The sequence below is a fragment of the Somniosus microcephalus genome, chromosome 7 (assembly GCF_052327205.1).
Source record: "Somniosus microcephalus isolate GS21.2 chromosome 7, FLI_Smic_1.0, whole genome shotgun sequence".
Lineage (NCBI taxonomy): Eukaryota > Metazoa > Chordata > Chondrichthyes > Squaliformes > Somniosidae > Somniosus > Somniosus microcephalus.
The window spans coordinates 150,072,068-150,087,297 of NC_140993.1; the positions used below are offsets into that span (position 1 = coordinate 150,072,068).

Sequence of the window (15,230 nt, forward strand, 5' to 3'; positions counted from 1 at the left end):
TTATTATTGAGGAAAAATATGGCGAAAAAGATAGAATTTTTTTGAAAAAGCATTTTGAGTGAGTTAATTGGTTCATCAAAGTGTGGCGGCAAAATTTCACCTTGAAGTGTTGATGAGTCTATATAAGATTTTCCCAGTATGAATGTTTACATATGAGTTTTCCATTGTGATGTGTTAACATACGAGTTTTCCATTATAAAAGCAGGAAGTAAGTTTTTGTGGACAGGAAGTGCACATCAAACACAGGTGCCTGGAATTTCCACAGGGGGTCTCCCAATCACCCGTGTAAATTGGAAATCTTGGAGACATGTAAACTGCCCTCTAACCCCACATCATCTGAAAGACTACACTTGGTCTTAACTCCTCATGTGCAATGCCATGGGAAATTGTTCAAGCATTTTACTGTGAATACTATACTGCCTGATAAATATTAATTTCTCCTTCAAACTACTAGTGCTGTCAGAAATCCCGATGACTGCGAGGCTAGGTTCAACATGCACCTTGCAAGTGTTTTTGCTGGAATTGGCTTTGGAAATGCTGGTGTTCATCTCTGGTAAGCAATGTGGTGCACTTAGGTTATACAGCCCCAAACCTTTAATAGATAGGATGTATATATTTGTTCAAGATGGGGAGAGGTTTAGTATTCACCCTGGGTGAAGAAATTCCTCCTCATCTCTGTCCTAAATGGCTTACCCCTTATCCTTAGACCGTGACCCCTGGTTCTGGACTCCCCCGCCATCGGGAACATCCTTCCTGCATCTAGTCTGTCTAGTCCTGTTAGAATTTTATAAGTTTCAATGAGATCCCCTCTCATTCTTCTAAACTTTAGCGAATATAAGCCTAATCGACCCAATCTCTCTTCATACGTCATTCCTGCCATCCCAGGTATCAGTCTAGTGAATCTTCGCTGCACTCCCTCCATGGCAAGAACATCCTTCCTCAGATAAGGCAACCAAAACTGCACACAATACTCAAGGTGTGGTCTCAGCAAGGCCCTGTACAACTGCAGCAAGACATCCTTGCTCCTGTACTCAAATCCTCTCGCTATGAAGGCCAACATACCATTTGCCTTCTTAACCGCCTGCTGCACCTGCATGCTTACCTTCAGCGACTGGTGCACAAGGACACCCAGTTCTTGTTGCACTTCCCCTTTTCCCAATCTATTGCCGTTCAGATAATAATCTGTCTTTCTGTTTTTGCCACCAATGTGGATAACCTCGCATTTATCCACATTATACTGCATCTGCCATGCATCTGCCCAATCACCCAACCTGTCCAAATCATACTGGAGTTTCTCTGCATCCTCCTCACAGCACACACGCCCACCCAGCTTTGTGTCGTCTGCAAACTTGGAGATATTACATCTAGTTCCCTCGTCTAGATCATTAATATATATTGTGAATAGCTGGGATCCTAGCACCGATCCCTGCGGTACCCCACTAGTCACTGCCTGCCACTCGGGAAAAGACCCGTTTATTCCAACTCTTTACTTCCTGTCTGCCAACCAGTTCTCTATCCAAGTCAGTACCTTACCCCCAATCCCATGTGCTTTAACTTTGCACGCCAATCTCTTATGCGGGACCTTATCGAAAGCCTTCTGAAAGTCCAAATACACCACATCCACCGGTCCATGAAAAGTGGTCTTAATATCTAGTAACATAACATCCCTACAACCCCACTTTCAAGGAATTATGTATTTGAACCCCTATGTCTCTCAGTTCATCCACACCCTTCAGCATCTTTCCATTAGGTGTATACTCTCACTCTTTGATTTTCCTCCCAAAATGTATTAGATCACACTTATCTGCATTGAATTGCATCTTCCACCTGTCTGCCCATTTCGCTAACCTGTCTATGGCATCCTGAAGTATTTTGCAGTCCTTCTCACTGTTTGTGAAACTCGTTACATTTGTGTCATTAGCAAAGTTTGAGATTGTGCTCCTTATGCCCAAGTCCAAATCATCTATATGCACCAAGAACAAACACTGGGTACACTATTGCCAATCCTCCGATACGAGCAACACCCATTTACCCTAACATTTTCTTTCTTGTTCATTAACCAACTTTCTATCCACACCACTATATTTCATCTTATACACCTGAATTTTTCTAACAAGCATATTGTGAGACACCTTATCTAACGCCTTCTGAAAATCCATATACATTACATCTATCTACTTCATCCCCTTTTCTATCCAATCAGTCACTTCTTCAAAATAACTGTTAAATTTGTCAAATACAACTTGCCTTTAACAAATCCATGCTAGCTCTCAATTAACTCATGTACCTGTACTTCTAAATGCACACTCATTTTAATCTCTAATTATGGATTGTTAGTTTTGAAATGAGACTTGTCAAATTATGCTGAATTTTCACAACTCTTGGATTACACACAGGCAAATACATTAACTCAAATTGTATGTTTTGTGTACTTTTCTTAGCCATGGAATGTCCTATCCAGTAGCAGGAATGGTGAAAACCTTCAGAGCGAAGGATTACAATGTGGATCATCCTTTGGTGGTATGTATCTATTTTGAATTGTGCACGCAATATAACAGTGAATATATCTTACAGGAAAATATATTGATAGAGATGTATTACAAAGCAGTAACCTTTTTGGATTCAAGTGATGCCACAGACCACATCAGAGATTGATACCTGTATCTGAGCTGTATGCCTAACTTGTAATGTGCTCCTGTATATGTTTATTCTATAACATTGTTGTTCAACTGGTGTCTCCTGAACCATGTGTAACTCTTTGAAAGTTTCTCACTTAAATGTGAATGATAGCAGTGACAGGTTGCAGAAAGTACAAGCCACATTCCATAGGATCAAATATAACATTTTGTGCTACAGCTCCAAAATCTGCAAAAATTCAAGAAAATAGGCACGGGTTTTTATGAGGGAAGAGTTTTGTGTTGTAGTAGTCAGGTGTTTAGGTGGGCAAAATATTTACCCCATTCCCTACAACATGGTGCATTTGTCAATCCTTAAAAGACTTGCATTAGAACCTAAGTAAGGGTGATGTTTTATTCTTTTAACAATAATACAAGGAAAGTGTAATTTATTATGGTAACACAAGAAACATTATTGCAGGAAAGTATTCATTAATACAGTAATTATAGCATAAAAGTTATTATTATTTAATACAATCATTATAGTGTGGCGGAGACCGCATAGGGACAGTAACACAATTCACTATGTTTAGCCAATGTTGTTATCGCTCCACGTTATGTACGGAACTTGGTTGGGTTATCGGGGCAGGGTCCCTTTAAGAGTCATCGATTGTGTGATGACGTCTTAGCCCTGCGACGAGGCCGCATCCCTCAGTCCATGCGGAGAGTTAATAAAGCTAACACACGTTTTTCTTTGCTGCTATGAAAGTCTCGCAGTCTGTTTATTTCCAGCGACTCCTACATTGGTGACCCTGTTTCTCTTTTGGACGTTTCCAAAGACTTTATCCGAGATGGCGACGAACGCCGTTTCTCTCAAATTACCGGAGTTTTGGGAACGACAGGCTGCCGCTTGGTTCACCCAGGCCGAGGCTCAGTTTGCACTCCGGGACATCACCACGGACGACACGAAGTATTATTACGTCGTCTCTGCTCTCGGCAGCTCCACCGCGGCCAGAATCGTGAGCCTGCTCGAGGACCCCCCGGAGCACCACAAATTTGCGACGCTGAGAACGCACCTCCTAGAGACTTTTGGACTAACTGAACCCGAGCGCGCGCGCCAGCTTCTCTCTCTACCCGGGCTTGGCGACTCCAAGCCCTCAGAACTGATGGACCACATGTTAACCCTCCTGGGCAAGCACAAGCCGTGCTTCCTCTTCAGAGAACTGTTCCTACAACAGCTGCCAGGGCAGGTACGGTCGGCTTTAGCCAACTCTCATATTAGTGATTTCCGCGCCCTGGCCAAGGAGGCCGACAAATTTTTCTCCGCCGGGCAACAGTACTGCGCGGCCATGCGGGGCCCTGCCCCCACCGCCACAGTCCAACGGCGGCAGCCCCCAAGCAGTGCTTCTACCACGCGCAGTTCGGCCCCAACGCTAAGAAGTGCCGGCCCCCGTGCAGCTTTACCGCGTCAGGAAACGCGAAGGCCCACTCATTAGCTACCATGGCTGTCGGCCGTTCAGGTAGTCTGTTATTCATTACGGACACTGACTCTGGACGTCGTTTCCTCTGCGACACGGGTGCCCAGGTGAGCGTCCTGCCCGCGTCAACCGTAGACATACAGGGGGGGTACCACGGCCCCGCCCTCGAAGCCGCCAACGGCAGTTCCATCCGTACTTTCGGGAAACGGAGCGTGGTGCTGTGTTTTGGCGGGCAGCATTTCGCTTGGGACTTTGTTACAGCAAAAGTGTCCACCCCCCTTCTCGGCGCTGACTTCCTCTGCGCCAATGGCTTTTTGGTAGACGTCAAGAACTGACGTCTCGTCAACGCTGAGACTTTCAGTTCGCTCCCGTGTTCGCTCAGTGGTTCCGGCACAACGAAGTTGTCCAGCGCACTCTCGGCCACCGACAAGTTTTCCCGCCTCCTCGCCGGGTTCCCAGACCTTACGAAGCCCACTTTCTCGTCCACTGCCACCAAGCACGGGGTAGAACACCACATCCCGACCACCGGTCCACCTGTCTACGCCCGCACTCGGCGCCTCGACCCGGGGAAACTCGCCATCGCTAAAGACAAGTTCAACACGATGGAGCGCCTCGGCATCATTCGCCATTCGAACAGTCCGTGGGCCTCGCCCCTCCACATCGCACCGAAACCAGGCGGCGGTTGGCGCCTGTGCGGCAATTACCGGCGCCTCAACGACGCTACGACCCCCGACCGCTACCCGATTCCACACATCCAGGACTTTTCCGCCCGCCTGGCTGGGAAAGTTGTTTTCTCTAAAGTGGACCTCGTTCGGGGTTACCACCAGGTCCCCGTTCGGCCGCAGGACGTCCCGAAAACCACGGTGATCACCCCGTTTGGGCTGTTTGAATTCCTCCGCATGCCATTCAGTCTCAAAAGCGCCGCTCAGGCTTTTCAACGCCTAATGGACACCATGTTATGGGACCTGCCATTCCTGTTCGTCTACCTGGACGACATTCTCATCGCCAGCGCCTCCAGGACGGAGCATGTGTCCCACCTCCGGACTCTCTTCGAACGCCTCAGCCAGCACGGCCTAATCGTCAATCCGGCCAAGTGCCAGTTCGGGCTGTCCTCAGTCGACTTTCTCGGGCACTGCATCACGAAGGACGGGGCGGTGCCACTGCCATCGAAAGTGGAGGCCGTGAAGGATTTTCCGTGACCCCTCACCGTGAAGGCCCTGCAGGAGTTTTTGGGCATGGTTAACTTTTATCATCGCTTCGTTCCCCGGGCAGCCCAGCTTATGCGGCCCCTTTACGAGGCCCTCAAAGGCAAGCCCGCCAAGCTCGCCGTCGACTGGTCCGAGGAGATGGCCAATTCTTTCACGGACACGAAAAGGGCCCTGGCTAACGTGACCATGCTGGCGCATCCATTGCCCGATGCGCCGATCGCCCTCACCACTGACACTTCGGACTATGCTGTCGGCGCCGTCCACGAACAGTGGGTCAACGGCACCTGGCAGCCGCTCGCCTTCTTCAGCCGGCAGCTCCGCCCCAACGAGCGGAAGTACAGCACCTTCGATCGCGAGCTTCTCGGCCTCTGCCTCACCGTCCGACACTTCCGTTTCCTGCTGGAGGCCCGCCCGTTCACGGCGTTCGTGGACCACAAGCCGTTGACCTTCGCCATGACCAAAGTTTCTGAGCTGTGGTCGGCCCGTCAGCAGCGCCAGCTTTCCTTCGTCTCCGAGTTCACGACGGACATCCAGCATGTGACTGGGAAAGACAACCCCGTCGCCGACTGTCTCTCCCGGGCCGTCGCCAGTGCCGTACACCTCGGCATCGACTACACCCGCATGGCAGCCGACCAGGCCTCCGACCCAGACGTCCAGGCATACAGGACGGCTGTCGCGGGCCTTCAGTTAGCGGACGTCGCGTTTGACGATGCCGGCACCACGCTCCTGTGCGACGTCTCCGCTGGGCAGCCACGCCCCGTCGTACCCGACGGGTGGAGACGGCAGGTTTTCAACGCCGTCCACAGCCTTTCCAACCCGGGCAGGAAGCCGTCACAGAAGCTGGTGGCGGCTAAGCTCATCTGGCACGGGCTCAAGAAGGACGTTCGCGACTGGGCCAATACCTGCGTGGTATGCCAGCGCTCAAAAGTGCATCGCCATACTAAGGCCCCGTTGGTGCCTTTCACGGTGCCCGAGAGGCGGTTCGACCATGTTAACGTGGACCTGGTGGGGCCCCTGCCGCCCTCCCACGGGTTCACCCACCTCCTCATGATGGTCGACAGAACCACCCGATGGCCGGGAGCCGTCCCGCTGTCGTCAACAACGTCTGCCGATGTGGCTCGGGCGTTCATCAACACTTGGGTCGCCCGGTTCAGTGCCCCATCTGACATTTCCTCCGACCAGGGGCCCCAGTTCATGTCGGAGCTCTGGAACGCTGTCGCCCAAGGCCTCGGGTTGAGACTCCACCGCACCACTGCATATCACCCTCAGGTTAACGGGCTGTGCGAACGGTTTCATTGCTCCATGAAGGCCGCGCTCCGGGCCAGCCTCCGGGACGACAGTTGGACCGCCAGACTCCCGTGGGTCATGCTGGGACTAAGGACTGCCCCCAAGGAGGACCTCCAGTCCTCGTCCGCCGAGCTCGTCTACGGGCAGCCGCTGCGGGTTCCCAGGGATTTCGTCCCCAAGACCACGGACCCTTTGTCCGCAGCCCGTCAGCGGTCTGCCCTCCTGGACAACGCCAAGGTTTTCGTGCCGGTGCCCACGTCGCAGCACGGTCTCCCTCAGTCCCGCGTTCTGCCCGACCTTCGTGCGGCGGAGTACGTTTTCATCCGCCACGACGCCCACCGGGACCTCTTCACCCACCCTACGACGGACCATTCCGCATCCTGGAAGCCGGGGACAAGGCCTTCGTGATGGATGTCGGCGGTAAGCCGGACTACATTTCCGTGGACCGTCTTAAGCCGGCCCACCTGGATCTGGACCGACCCGTTGGGTTGGCTCAGCCCCCGCGGTGGGGCCGACCTCCGGCTTCTGCACCCTCAGTCCACCACCGAGTGCCCGGGGACCCTCCTGTGACCCCCCCCCGGTCCCTGCCCCAGACTTAAGGAGCCGTTTCGGTCGTGTGATCCGGGCCCCTCAACGACTGACATTGCCAGTTCTAGTGAATTCTGGGGGGACGTATGTGGCGGAGACCACATAGGGACAGTAACACAATTCACTATGTATAGCCAATGTTGTTATCGCTCCACGTTATGTACAGAACTTGGTTGGGTTATCAGGGCAGGGTCCCTTTAAGAGTCGTCGATTGTGTGATGACGTCATAGCCCTGCGACGAGGCCGAGTCCCTCAATCCATGCGGAGAGTTAATAAAGCTAACACACGTTTTTCTTTGCTGCTATGAAAGTCTCGCAGTCTGTTTATTTCCAGCGACTCCTACAATAGCATAAAAGTATTCATTAATACAGTAATACTTGTGGCTCTTTGTCAGTACCCTATTTATTTTTCTGGCCTTACATGCAGCAGGTTGGTCACTCCAGTTCTGTACTCTGATAGTGCAGATTATAAAGGATGTCAGATTGTTGCATGTGTCCCATGTGACTCAGACTCCAGTGATCGTGTACCAAGTAGCTCAAATTGCAATAAGGTATTTTATACTGAATGTCACAGAGTGATAGCATGCGTTATATTAAAGAGTGATATCATGTGGAAGCTCTGTTACCTGTTCAGAAGTTATCTACTGTTTTGAGCAGTTCTCTCAGTCGATGTGTCTAACTTACCTGAAGTGATACACAAATGAATACCAATTCCTTCATCACCAACTCTGCTTCTTCCCCTCACAAATATTGGTTCAGCTGGTGCTTAAACAACTAAGAGCAGGAGTTGCCGCCGGCACATTAACCACACACTGTTATATTTTATACTGGATGTAAAAAATTATCATTTAAAAAAAACTGGATTTAATTTGATAGTTAGAAAAGCTTCCAGTTTTAAAGAACTCCATTACTAAGTAAAGCCAACACATTTAGAAATTTGATAGTGTATGTAATAGATAAATGTACAGCAACTTACATTTATACAGCACTCTTCACATATAAATCACATAAAAGAGTATCTGAGCACTTCACAATGCAGAAAAGTGGACATTGAGCAAGAAGTAAAGTAATTTTAGAAAAGGGATAGACTGAAGACATGATTGAAGTGATGGGTCTTTAAGGGACATCTGAATGCAAAGCGATAGATGAAAGAGCAAAGTGATTTTGAAAGAGTTCCAGAGGGCAAGGATGTAATGGCTGAAAGAACAGCATCTGATGGTGACGTTCAGGGGCAAACAGTAATCCAGAGTCACAGGAGTAAAGGATGGAAGCTGGGGTGTAAGATAGAAGATTGCACAAGTATGGTTTGGTGAGGATACCTAGAGATTCAAAAACAAGGATAAGGATCTTGAAATTAGTTCAAGAAAGAGCCAGTGGAGCTGAGCGACAGTGGGGTGACGGGTATGTGAGATTTTGTACAGGAGAGGATTCAGGCCGCAGAGTAGCAGATTAGCTAAAGTTTGTGAAGAGTGGAGGCTGACAAGGAGAATATTAGAGCCATCGATCCTTGAGGGTGTGAAAGCATGGGTGAAGGTTTTGGTAGCAGAGGGCATGAGGTAGGATTGTAATTGGGCACTGTTCCTGAGGTGAAAGAAGGAAGTATTGATAATGGACTGGAAATGAGGTAGAAAATTCAGCTTAGTCAAACAGAAAACCAAGATTTGACACCACCAGGCTGAACCTGAGACAGCAGCCGGAGAGGTTAATGGTGTCAGTGGCAGAGACATGTAGGTGTTGGTGACGGCCACAAAGAATAGCTTCAGTTTTGCCAACATTGATATATTGGAAATTACAATTTATTCAGGACTTAATGTCAGGCAGACAGGCAGATAGTAGAACAACAACCCTAAAGTCAGTGCTGGTGGAAAGGAGAGAGTAGGATATCATCAGCATACATGTGAAAGCTGAACCCATGTTTGTGGATGATATCGCTGAGGGTAGCATGTAGATGATGAATAGGAGGGGACCAAGGAATGAGCTCTGAAATGTGCCAGAGGTGAGCATACAGGAGGAACCATTTGAGGAAATGTCATAACTGTATGGGACAGTAGGAGCAGAATCATGAAGGAACAGTACCATGGGATTAGAGGAAAGGCAGCAGAGGAGAATGGAGCGCCTCATTAAGGCGAAGGTGGCAAAAGTTTGAGCAGCACGAGGAAGGACAGTGAGCCACAATTGCAGTTACATAAGATCCTGAAACCCCACTATTCCAACTCAGTTCTGACTACCATTGATGACTTTGACCAGAGTAGATTCTGGGCTGGTTGGAAATTAGGCAGTAATGGGAAAGGAAAGTATGTACTTTGGTGGCAAAGGTGATTGCACGAGCCTTCAGCAGAAATTGAGCAGTAGTTTGTGAGGCTAGGACAAACTTTTTAAGGGGTGGGAGAATTAGGAATTTTAAAAGGGATAGGGACTAGAAATAATGCCTGAGGTAAATGAACAGTGGATATGTCAACAAGCACAAGAAGAAGAAAATGGATGGTCAGTGTTAGATCGGTGTATCTTGTTGTTGTGTCCTTCAATAATCAGACAAGAGACTGCAGGGAACGATCAACAGGTGTTTACTGAATAAGGGTTACTCTAGAACTAACTGTACAGATCATTACTCAGGGTTTATATACAGGTGTGGTCACTGCCGGTACTACAGTATACAGGAGCTGTAAAAAGTAGTTCTCCCCTTAAAGGTACATACATTACAATTCCTCCCCTTTTAGATTAACAGTACCATAACACTCATTTAACAATTAAATATCAAACTAATTACAATTAACACTTTTAACATGCAACATTAGCTGAAAATAGTCTATTTATAAATTCAGTCTTTGGGGAGGCTTCCTGATCCTTTCTGGATAGCGCCTTTCCCGAGTGTCTCACTCTTGGTGCGGAGGCAATTCTAGCCCCCTGTCGTCGGTTGGTTCATCAGCTTCCGATGCTACTGTTTCTGGGGTAGATGCTACCTGTACGTTGGGTTCATCACCAGGTACGTATGGGCGAGACATGGGGTTGACTCGTTCCTGTGACTCTAGGATCTGGTCAGCATGGCGTCTCACAATGTTCTCCCCTACATCCACTGTGTACATTAGTGGCCCCTGCCGTGTGCATATTGTTCCTGGTTGCCATTTCTCTGTTCGGTAGTCGCGGGCCAAGACTGGTTGCCCTACATTGAAGCTCCTTGTCGGCTTCTCATTGATGTGCTGGAATTGCCTATTCTCAACATCTCTTCATACATTTGGTCTGAGCAAATCCAGACGAGATCTCAACCTTCGGCTAAAGAACATCATGGTCGGGGCCTGGTTGGTGACTGCATGTGTCGCATTCCTGTAGGCTAACAGGAAATTGTCCACCTTATGCTGCAGTGGAATGTCGTCATCGCACATGGCCTTTACTGCTTTTTTAAAGGTTTGTACGAACCGCTCAACCAATCCATTTGTGGCTGGATGATATGGGGCGGATGTGTAATGCCTTACCCCATTCCTTTTCATAAATCTTCGAAACTCTTCGGACACAAACTGTGGTCCGTTATCGGAGCAAATCTGCTCTGGCAAGCCGTTCCTGGCAAAAATGGTCCGTAGGACTGCAATAGTTTTCTCCGTGCTGGTGGAGGACATTTTGATCACCTCACGCCATTTCGAGTGCGCATCCACGGCTATTAAAAACATTGAGTCCATGAATGGACCAGCAAAATCAATATGCACCCGTTGCCATGGAGATGAGGGCCACTCCCATGGGTGTACAGGGGCATGTGGTGGTGCATTTTGGACCTTCTGGCATCCTGAGCAGCTCTTTGTCAGGTCCTCGATTTGCTGATCGATCCCCGGCCACCACACATAAGCCCAAGCAAGGCTTTTCATTTTCACCCCTCCCAGATGACCTTCATGAAGCTCATTGAGCACTCTCTCCCTTAACTTGGGTGGAATTACCACTCGGGATCCACACATCAAGGTCCCCTGGCATACTGACAGCTGTTCTCTTCTGGATGAGAATGCTGGCAACAGTGAGTCGCCATGTGCTGGCCATCCCTTCACCGTCAAATCATATACCCGAGACAGTGTCAGGTCATTTCGGGTCTCCTTCTCTATACCAACGTTAGTTACTGGCAAGCATTCAATTATAGTCGAATGAAATATTTCGACAGGATCCACTGCTGGTGCTTCCTCCGCAGTAGGCAGTGGCAGGTGTGATAGCCCATCAGCGTTTCCATGCTGTTTTGTGCCCTTATACTCGATTTCATATTGGTGTGCCCCTAGAAAAAGGGACCATCTTTGTAGCCGTTGCACAGTCATCACCAGAACGCCCTTCTTTGGATTAAAGATGGAGACAAGTGGTTGGTGGTCAGTCAGCAAGGTGAACTTCTGCCCGTGCAGATAGTGATTGAACTTTTTCACTCCCCACACTAGGCTGAGGGCCTCCCTGTCAATCTGGGCGTAGTTACGCTCGGCTGAGGTTAGTGATCGTGACGCAAAGGCTACTGGCCTCTCCGAGCCGTCTGGGAATTTGTGCGACAGCACCGCTCCAATGCCATAGAGTGATGCATCACACGCCAACCGAATTGGTAGTGCTGGGTTGAAATGAGCCAACACCTCTTTTGATGTGATCAATGCTTTGCTCTTCTGGAAAGCTCGTTTACATTTGTCACTCCACTTCCATGGTACCCCCGTTTGCAGTAGGGTGTTCAGTGGGTGTAGTACGGTAGACAAATTCGGCAAGAACTTATGGTAGTTCACCAGCCCGAGGAACGACCTCAGTTGTGACACATTTTCCGGTGCTGGAGCCTTGACTACTGCCTCAATCTTTTCAGGGGACTTATGTAACCCCTCTTTATCAATAACGTGGCCACAATACGAGATCTGCTTCTGGAAAAACTCGCATTTGTGGCAATTAGCTCGGAGCCCATATTCCTTCAATCTAGTGAGCACCTGCTCCAGGTTGGCGAGGTGATCACTGTCATTCTCGCCCGTGACCAGGATGTCGTCCAAATAACACTGGGTCCCTGGAATCCCTTGCAGGACTTGTTCCATTGCCCTTTGCCAAATAGCCGGAGCTGATGCTACCCCGAACACCAGCCGGTTGTATTGGTAGAGACCTTTATGAGTGTTGATCGTGAGGTGCTGTTTCGAGGCTGCTTCTACCTCCATTTGCAGGTACGCCTGGGCCAGATCAATCTTAGTGAAGCGTTTCCCTCCTGATAGCGAGGCGAAAATATCTTCAATCCGCGGAAGCGGATATTGTACAGTGTGAAGGACTGGGTTCACTGTCACCTTAAAGTCCCCACAGATGCGAACCTTCTTTGGTTCCCCAGGCGTATTACTCAACGACCTCTTCATTATTGGAACGATGGGTGTAGCCCACTCGCTCCAGTCCACTTTGGACAGTACTCCTGAACGTTCCAAACCTTCCAGCTCTGCTTCAACGGCTGGGCGGATCGCATAAGGCACCGGTCTGGCCTTAAAAAAACTTTGGGCTTGCATTTTCCTCTATTTTGATCGTCGCTATTATGCCTTTTAGTGTTCCGAGTCCCTGCTGGAACACTTGTGCGTCAGTTAGCATTTTTGACAGTCGTCCAGGTGTGACGTCGTCATCCTTTTTGGCATCTACAGTCAGTGCTTGTATGGAATGCCAATCTAGCTGTATCTTCCGGATCCATTCACGTCCTAGTAGTGGTGGTCCTCCATCTGGCAATACATATAGGTCCATTTTTGGTGTTTCCTTGCCGTTCTATATAACGTTCACCCTTATTTTTCCTTTGGGGTAGACTTTTTGCCCCGTGTACATCTTCAAGACAATCTTTGTATCTCTCAAGGGTATATGTGAGAATAGCCGCTTGTAGTCCCTTCGGTTTATGACTCTTAGGGCTGATCCTGTGTCCAATTCCATTTTCACTTGGACTCCTGCTATCTGAGCGTGACCCAGATAGTTTGGTGATCCTCCGTTTTGATCACATTATGTAGTTTCAGACAACCCAGCTCCTTGCTTCCGGAGTCTGTATCACTTTTCTGTTCGTCTGAACTACTCTCCGTCACCTTATGTACCTTCTTGTACTTCTCCTGTGGAGATTTCTTGCTGCTGGTTTACTTTCCCGACCTGCAGACTCTTGCTATGTGTCCTACTTTTCCACACTGTCTGCACACTTTGTCCTTGAACCAGCAATCCTTATGGTCGTGTGTTGTTCTGCCGCAGCGAAAGCACTTCACTGTTCTGTATGACATTTCATTTGTGCCATATTCTTGCGGTCTCCGTTGTATCTCTGCCGCGCCCCGTGCTGCTGCTTCGTGTGATACTGCAATGCTGAAAGCCTTGTCGAGCGTAAGATCCTTTTCTGATAGAAGCCGTTTCTGGGTTCCTTCACTTTGAAGCCCACACACAAACTTGTCCCTTAAAGTATCTGCTAGTCCCGTTCCAAACTGGCAGTGTTTCGATAGCTTGCACAGTTCCGTTAAATACTCAGCATTACTTTCATCTTTATGCTGGTTCCTTTTGTGAAACTTAAATCTTTCTGCTATCAGCAGCGGTGTGGGGTTTAAGTGGTCCTGTAGGATTGACACTATGTTTTCAAAATCCTTTTCTACTGGCTTCTCTGGGGTTACTAGGTTTCGTAGTAAGCCATACGTTTTTGCACCCATTGAATTCAACAATACCAGCGCTTTCTTGTCATCTGGCACTTAATTCGCCTTGCAGTATACTTCTATGCGTTCGACATATGTCGTCCAATCTTCGACTTCATTGTCGAACGCTGTGATACTGCCACTCTTCGGCATTTTTGGGTGTGGTTAGACTGGCTTAAAATGGCGTCTCCCGCGCTTTCCTTTCTTCCCCGCTGCGGCTTAAAATGGCGTCTCCCGCGCTTTCCTTTCTTCCCCGCTGACGCTGCTCGGCCCTTGAACACCGGCTGCGCTCTGCGCGTTTTCCTGCGCGTCTCTCTCCCCCGTTGACGCTGCTCGGCCCTTGAACACCGGCTGCGCTCTGCTCTCTCTCGCCTCTCTCCCCCGTTGACGCCGCTCGGTCCTGAACACCGGCTGCGCCCTGTGCGCTCTACCCTCTCTCTCTCCCCCGTCGACGCTGTTCGGCCTTTTTCTGTGCCGTCAGTCGGCTCTAGCCGCCGCTGTCCGGGAAGGGTCTGCGCAGTACCTGTTGCCAGCCCGTTTCGCTGGGCCACCGTGACTGGAAAACCAAGCCTGGCTCTCGACAGCCTCCCCTGCAATGCTCAAATCTCCGCTGGATGACGGGGGGGTTTCCCGTGGTCGACGCCCGTGCTTCTGGACTCGGCCTTCTTCCACTGTTCTCCAGGAGCGAATCCCTGGGAGGTGATGCAGAGTTGCAGGTAGGTTTGAATCTGATCGTCGCCAATGTTAGATCTGTGTATCTTGTCTGATTATTGAAGGACACAACAACAAGAGACTGCAGGGAACGATCAACAGGTGTTTACTGAATGAGGGTTACTCTAGAACTAATTGTGCAGATCACTACTCAGGGTTTATATAGAGGTGTGGTCACTGCCGGTACTACAGTATATAGGAGCTGTAAAAAGTAGTTCTCCCCTTAAAGGTACATACATTACAGTCAGGAGCTGGATTGGAAGGAGGTATAGGGAACAGATAGCACACTTCATAGAGGAAATGAGTTTCCTGTGGACTGAAGAAGGGGCACGTGGGAGAAACTCCAGGGAGTATAAGTTTGGGGTTGGGTTGAGAGGGGTTGGGTTCGGGCAGCACGGTGGCATAGTGGTTAGCACTGTTGCCTCACAGCGCCAGGGACCCGGGTTCGAATCCGGCCTCGGGCGACTGTCTGTGTGGAGTTTGCACGTTCTCCCCGTGTTTGCGTGGGTTTCCTCCGGGTGCTCCGGTTTCCTCCCACAGTCCAAAGATGTGCGGGTTAGGTTGATTGGCTATGATAAATTGACCCTTAGTGTTAGGGGGATTAAATACGTGGGGTTGCGGGGATAGGGTGGGATATGTGTTGGTGTAGGGGTTACGGGGATCGGGTGGGATATGTGTCGGTGCAGGCTCGATGGGCCGAAATGGCCTCTATCTGCACTGTGGGGTTTCTGTGATTTCT

General features: G+C 49.3%; 1 protein-coding gene across 5 annotated transcripts in view; it reads left to right on the forward strand.

The window, feature by feature from the left end:
- Positions 1-15,230, forward strand: part of adhfe1 (alcohol dehydrogenase iron containing 1) — a 94,341-nt gene that overhangs the window by 63,476 nt on the left and 15,635 nt on the right. For all 5 annotated transcript variants that reach the window (XM_085993072.1, XM_085993073.1, XM_085993076.1 and 2 more), the window contains 2 exons: positions 455-553; positions 2,442-2,520. In XM_085993072.1, the coding sequence (XP_085849198.1) occupies positions 455-553; positions 2,442-2,520 (178 nt within the window). The remainder of the gene's footprint in view (positions 1-454; positions 554-2,441; positions 2,521-15,230) is intronic.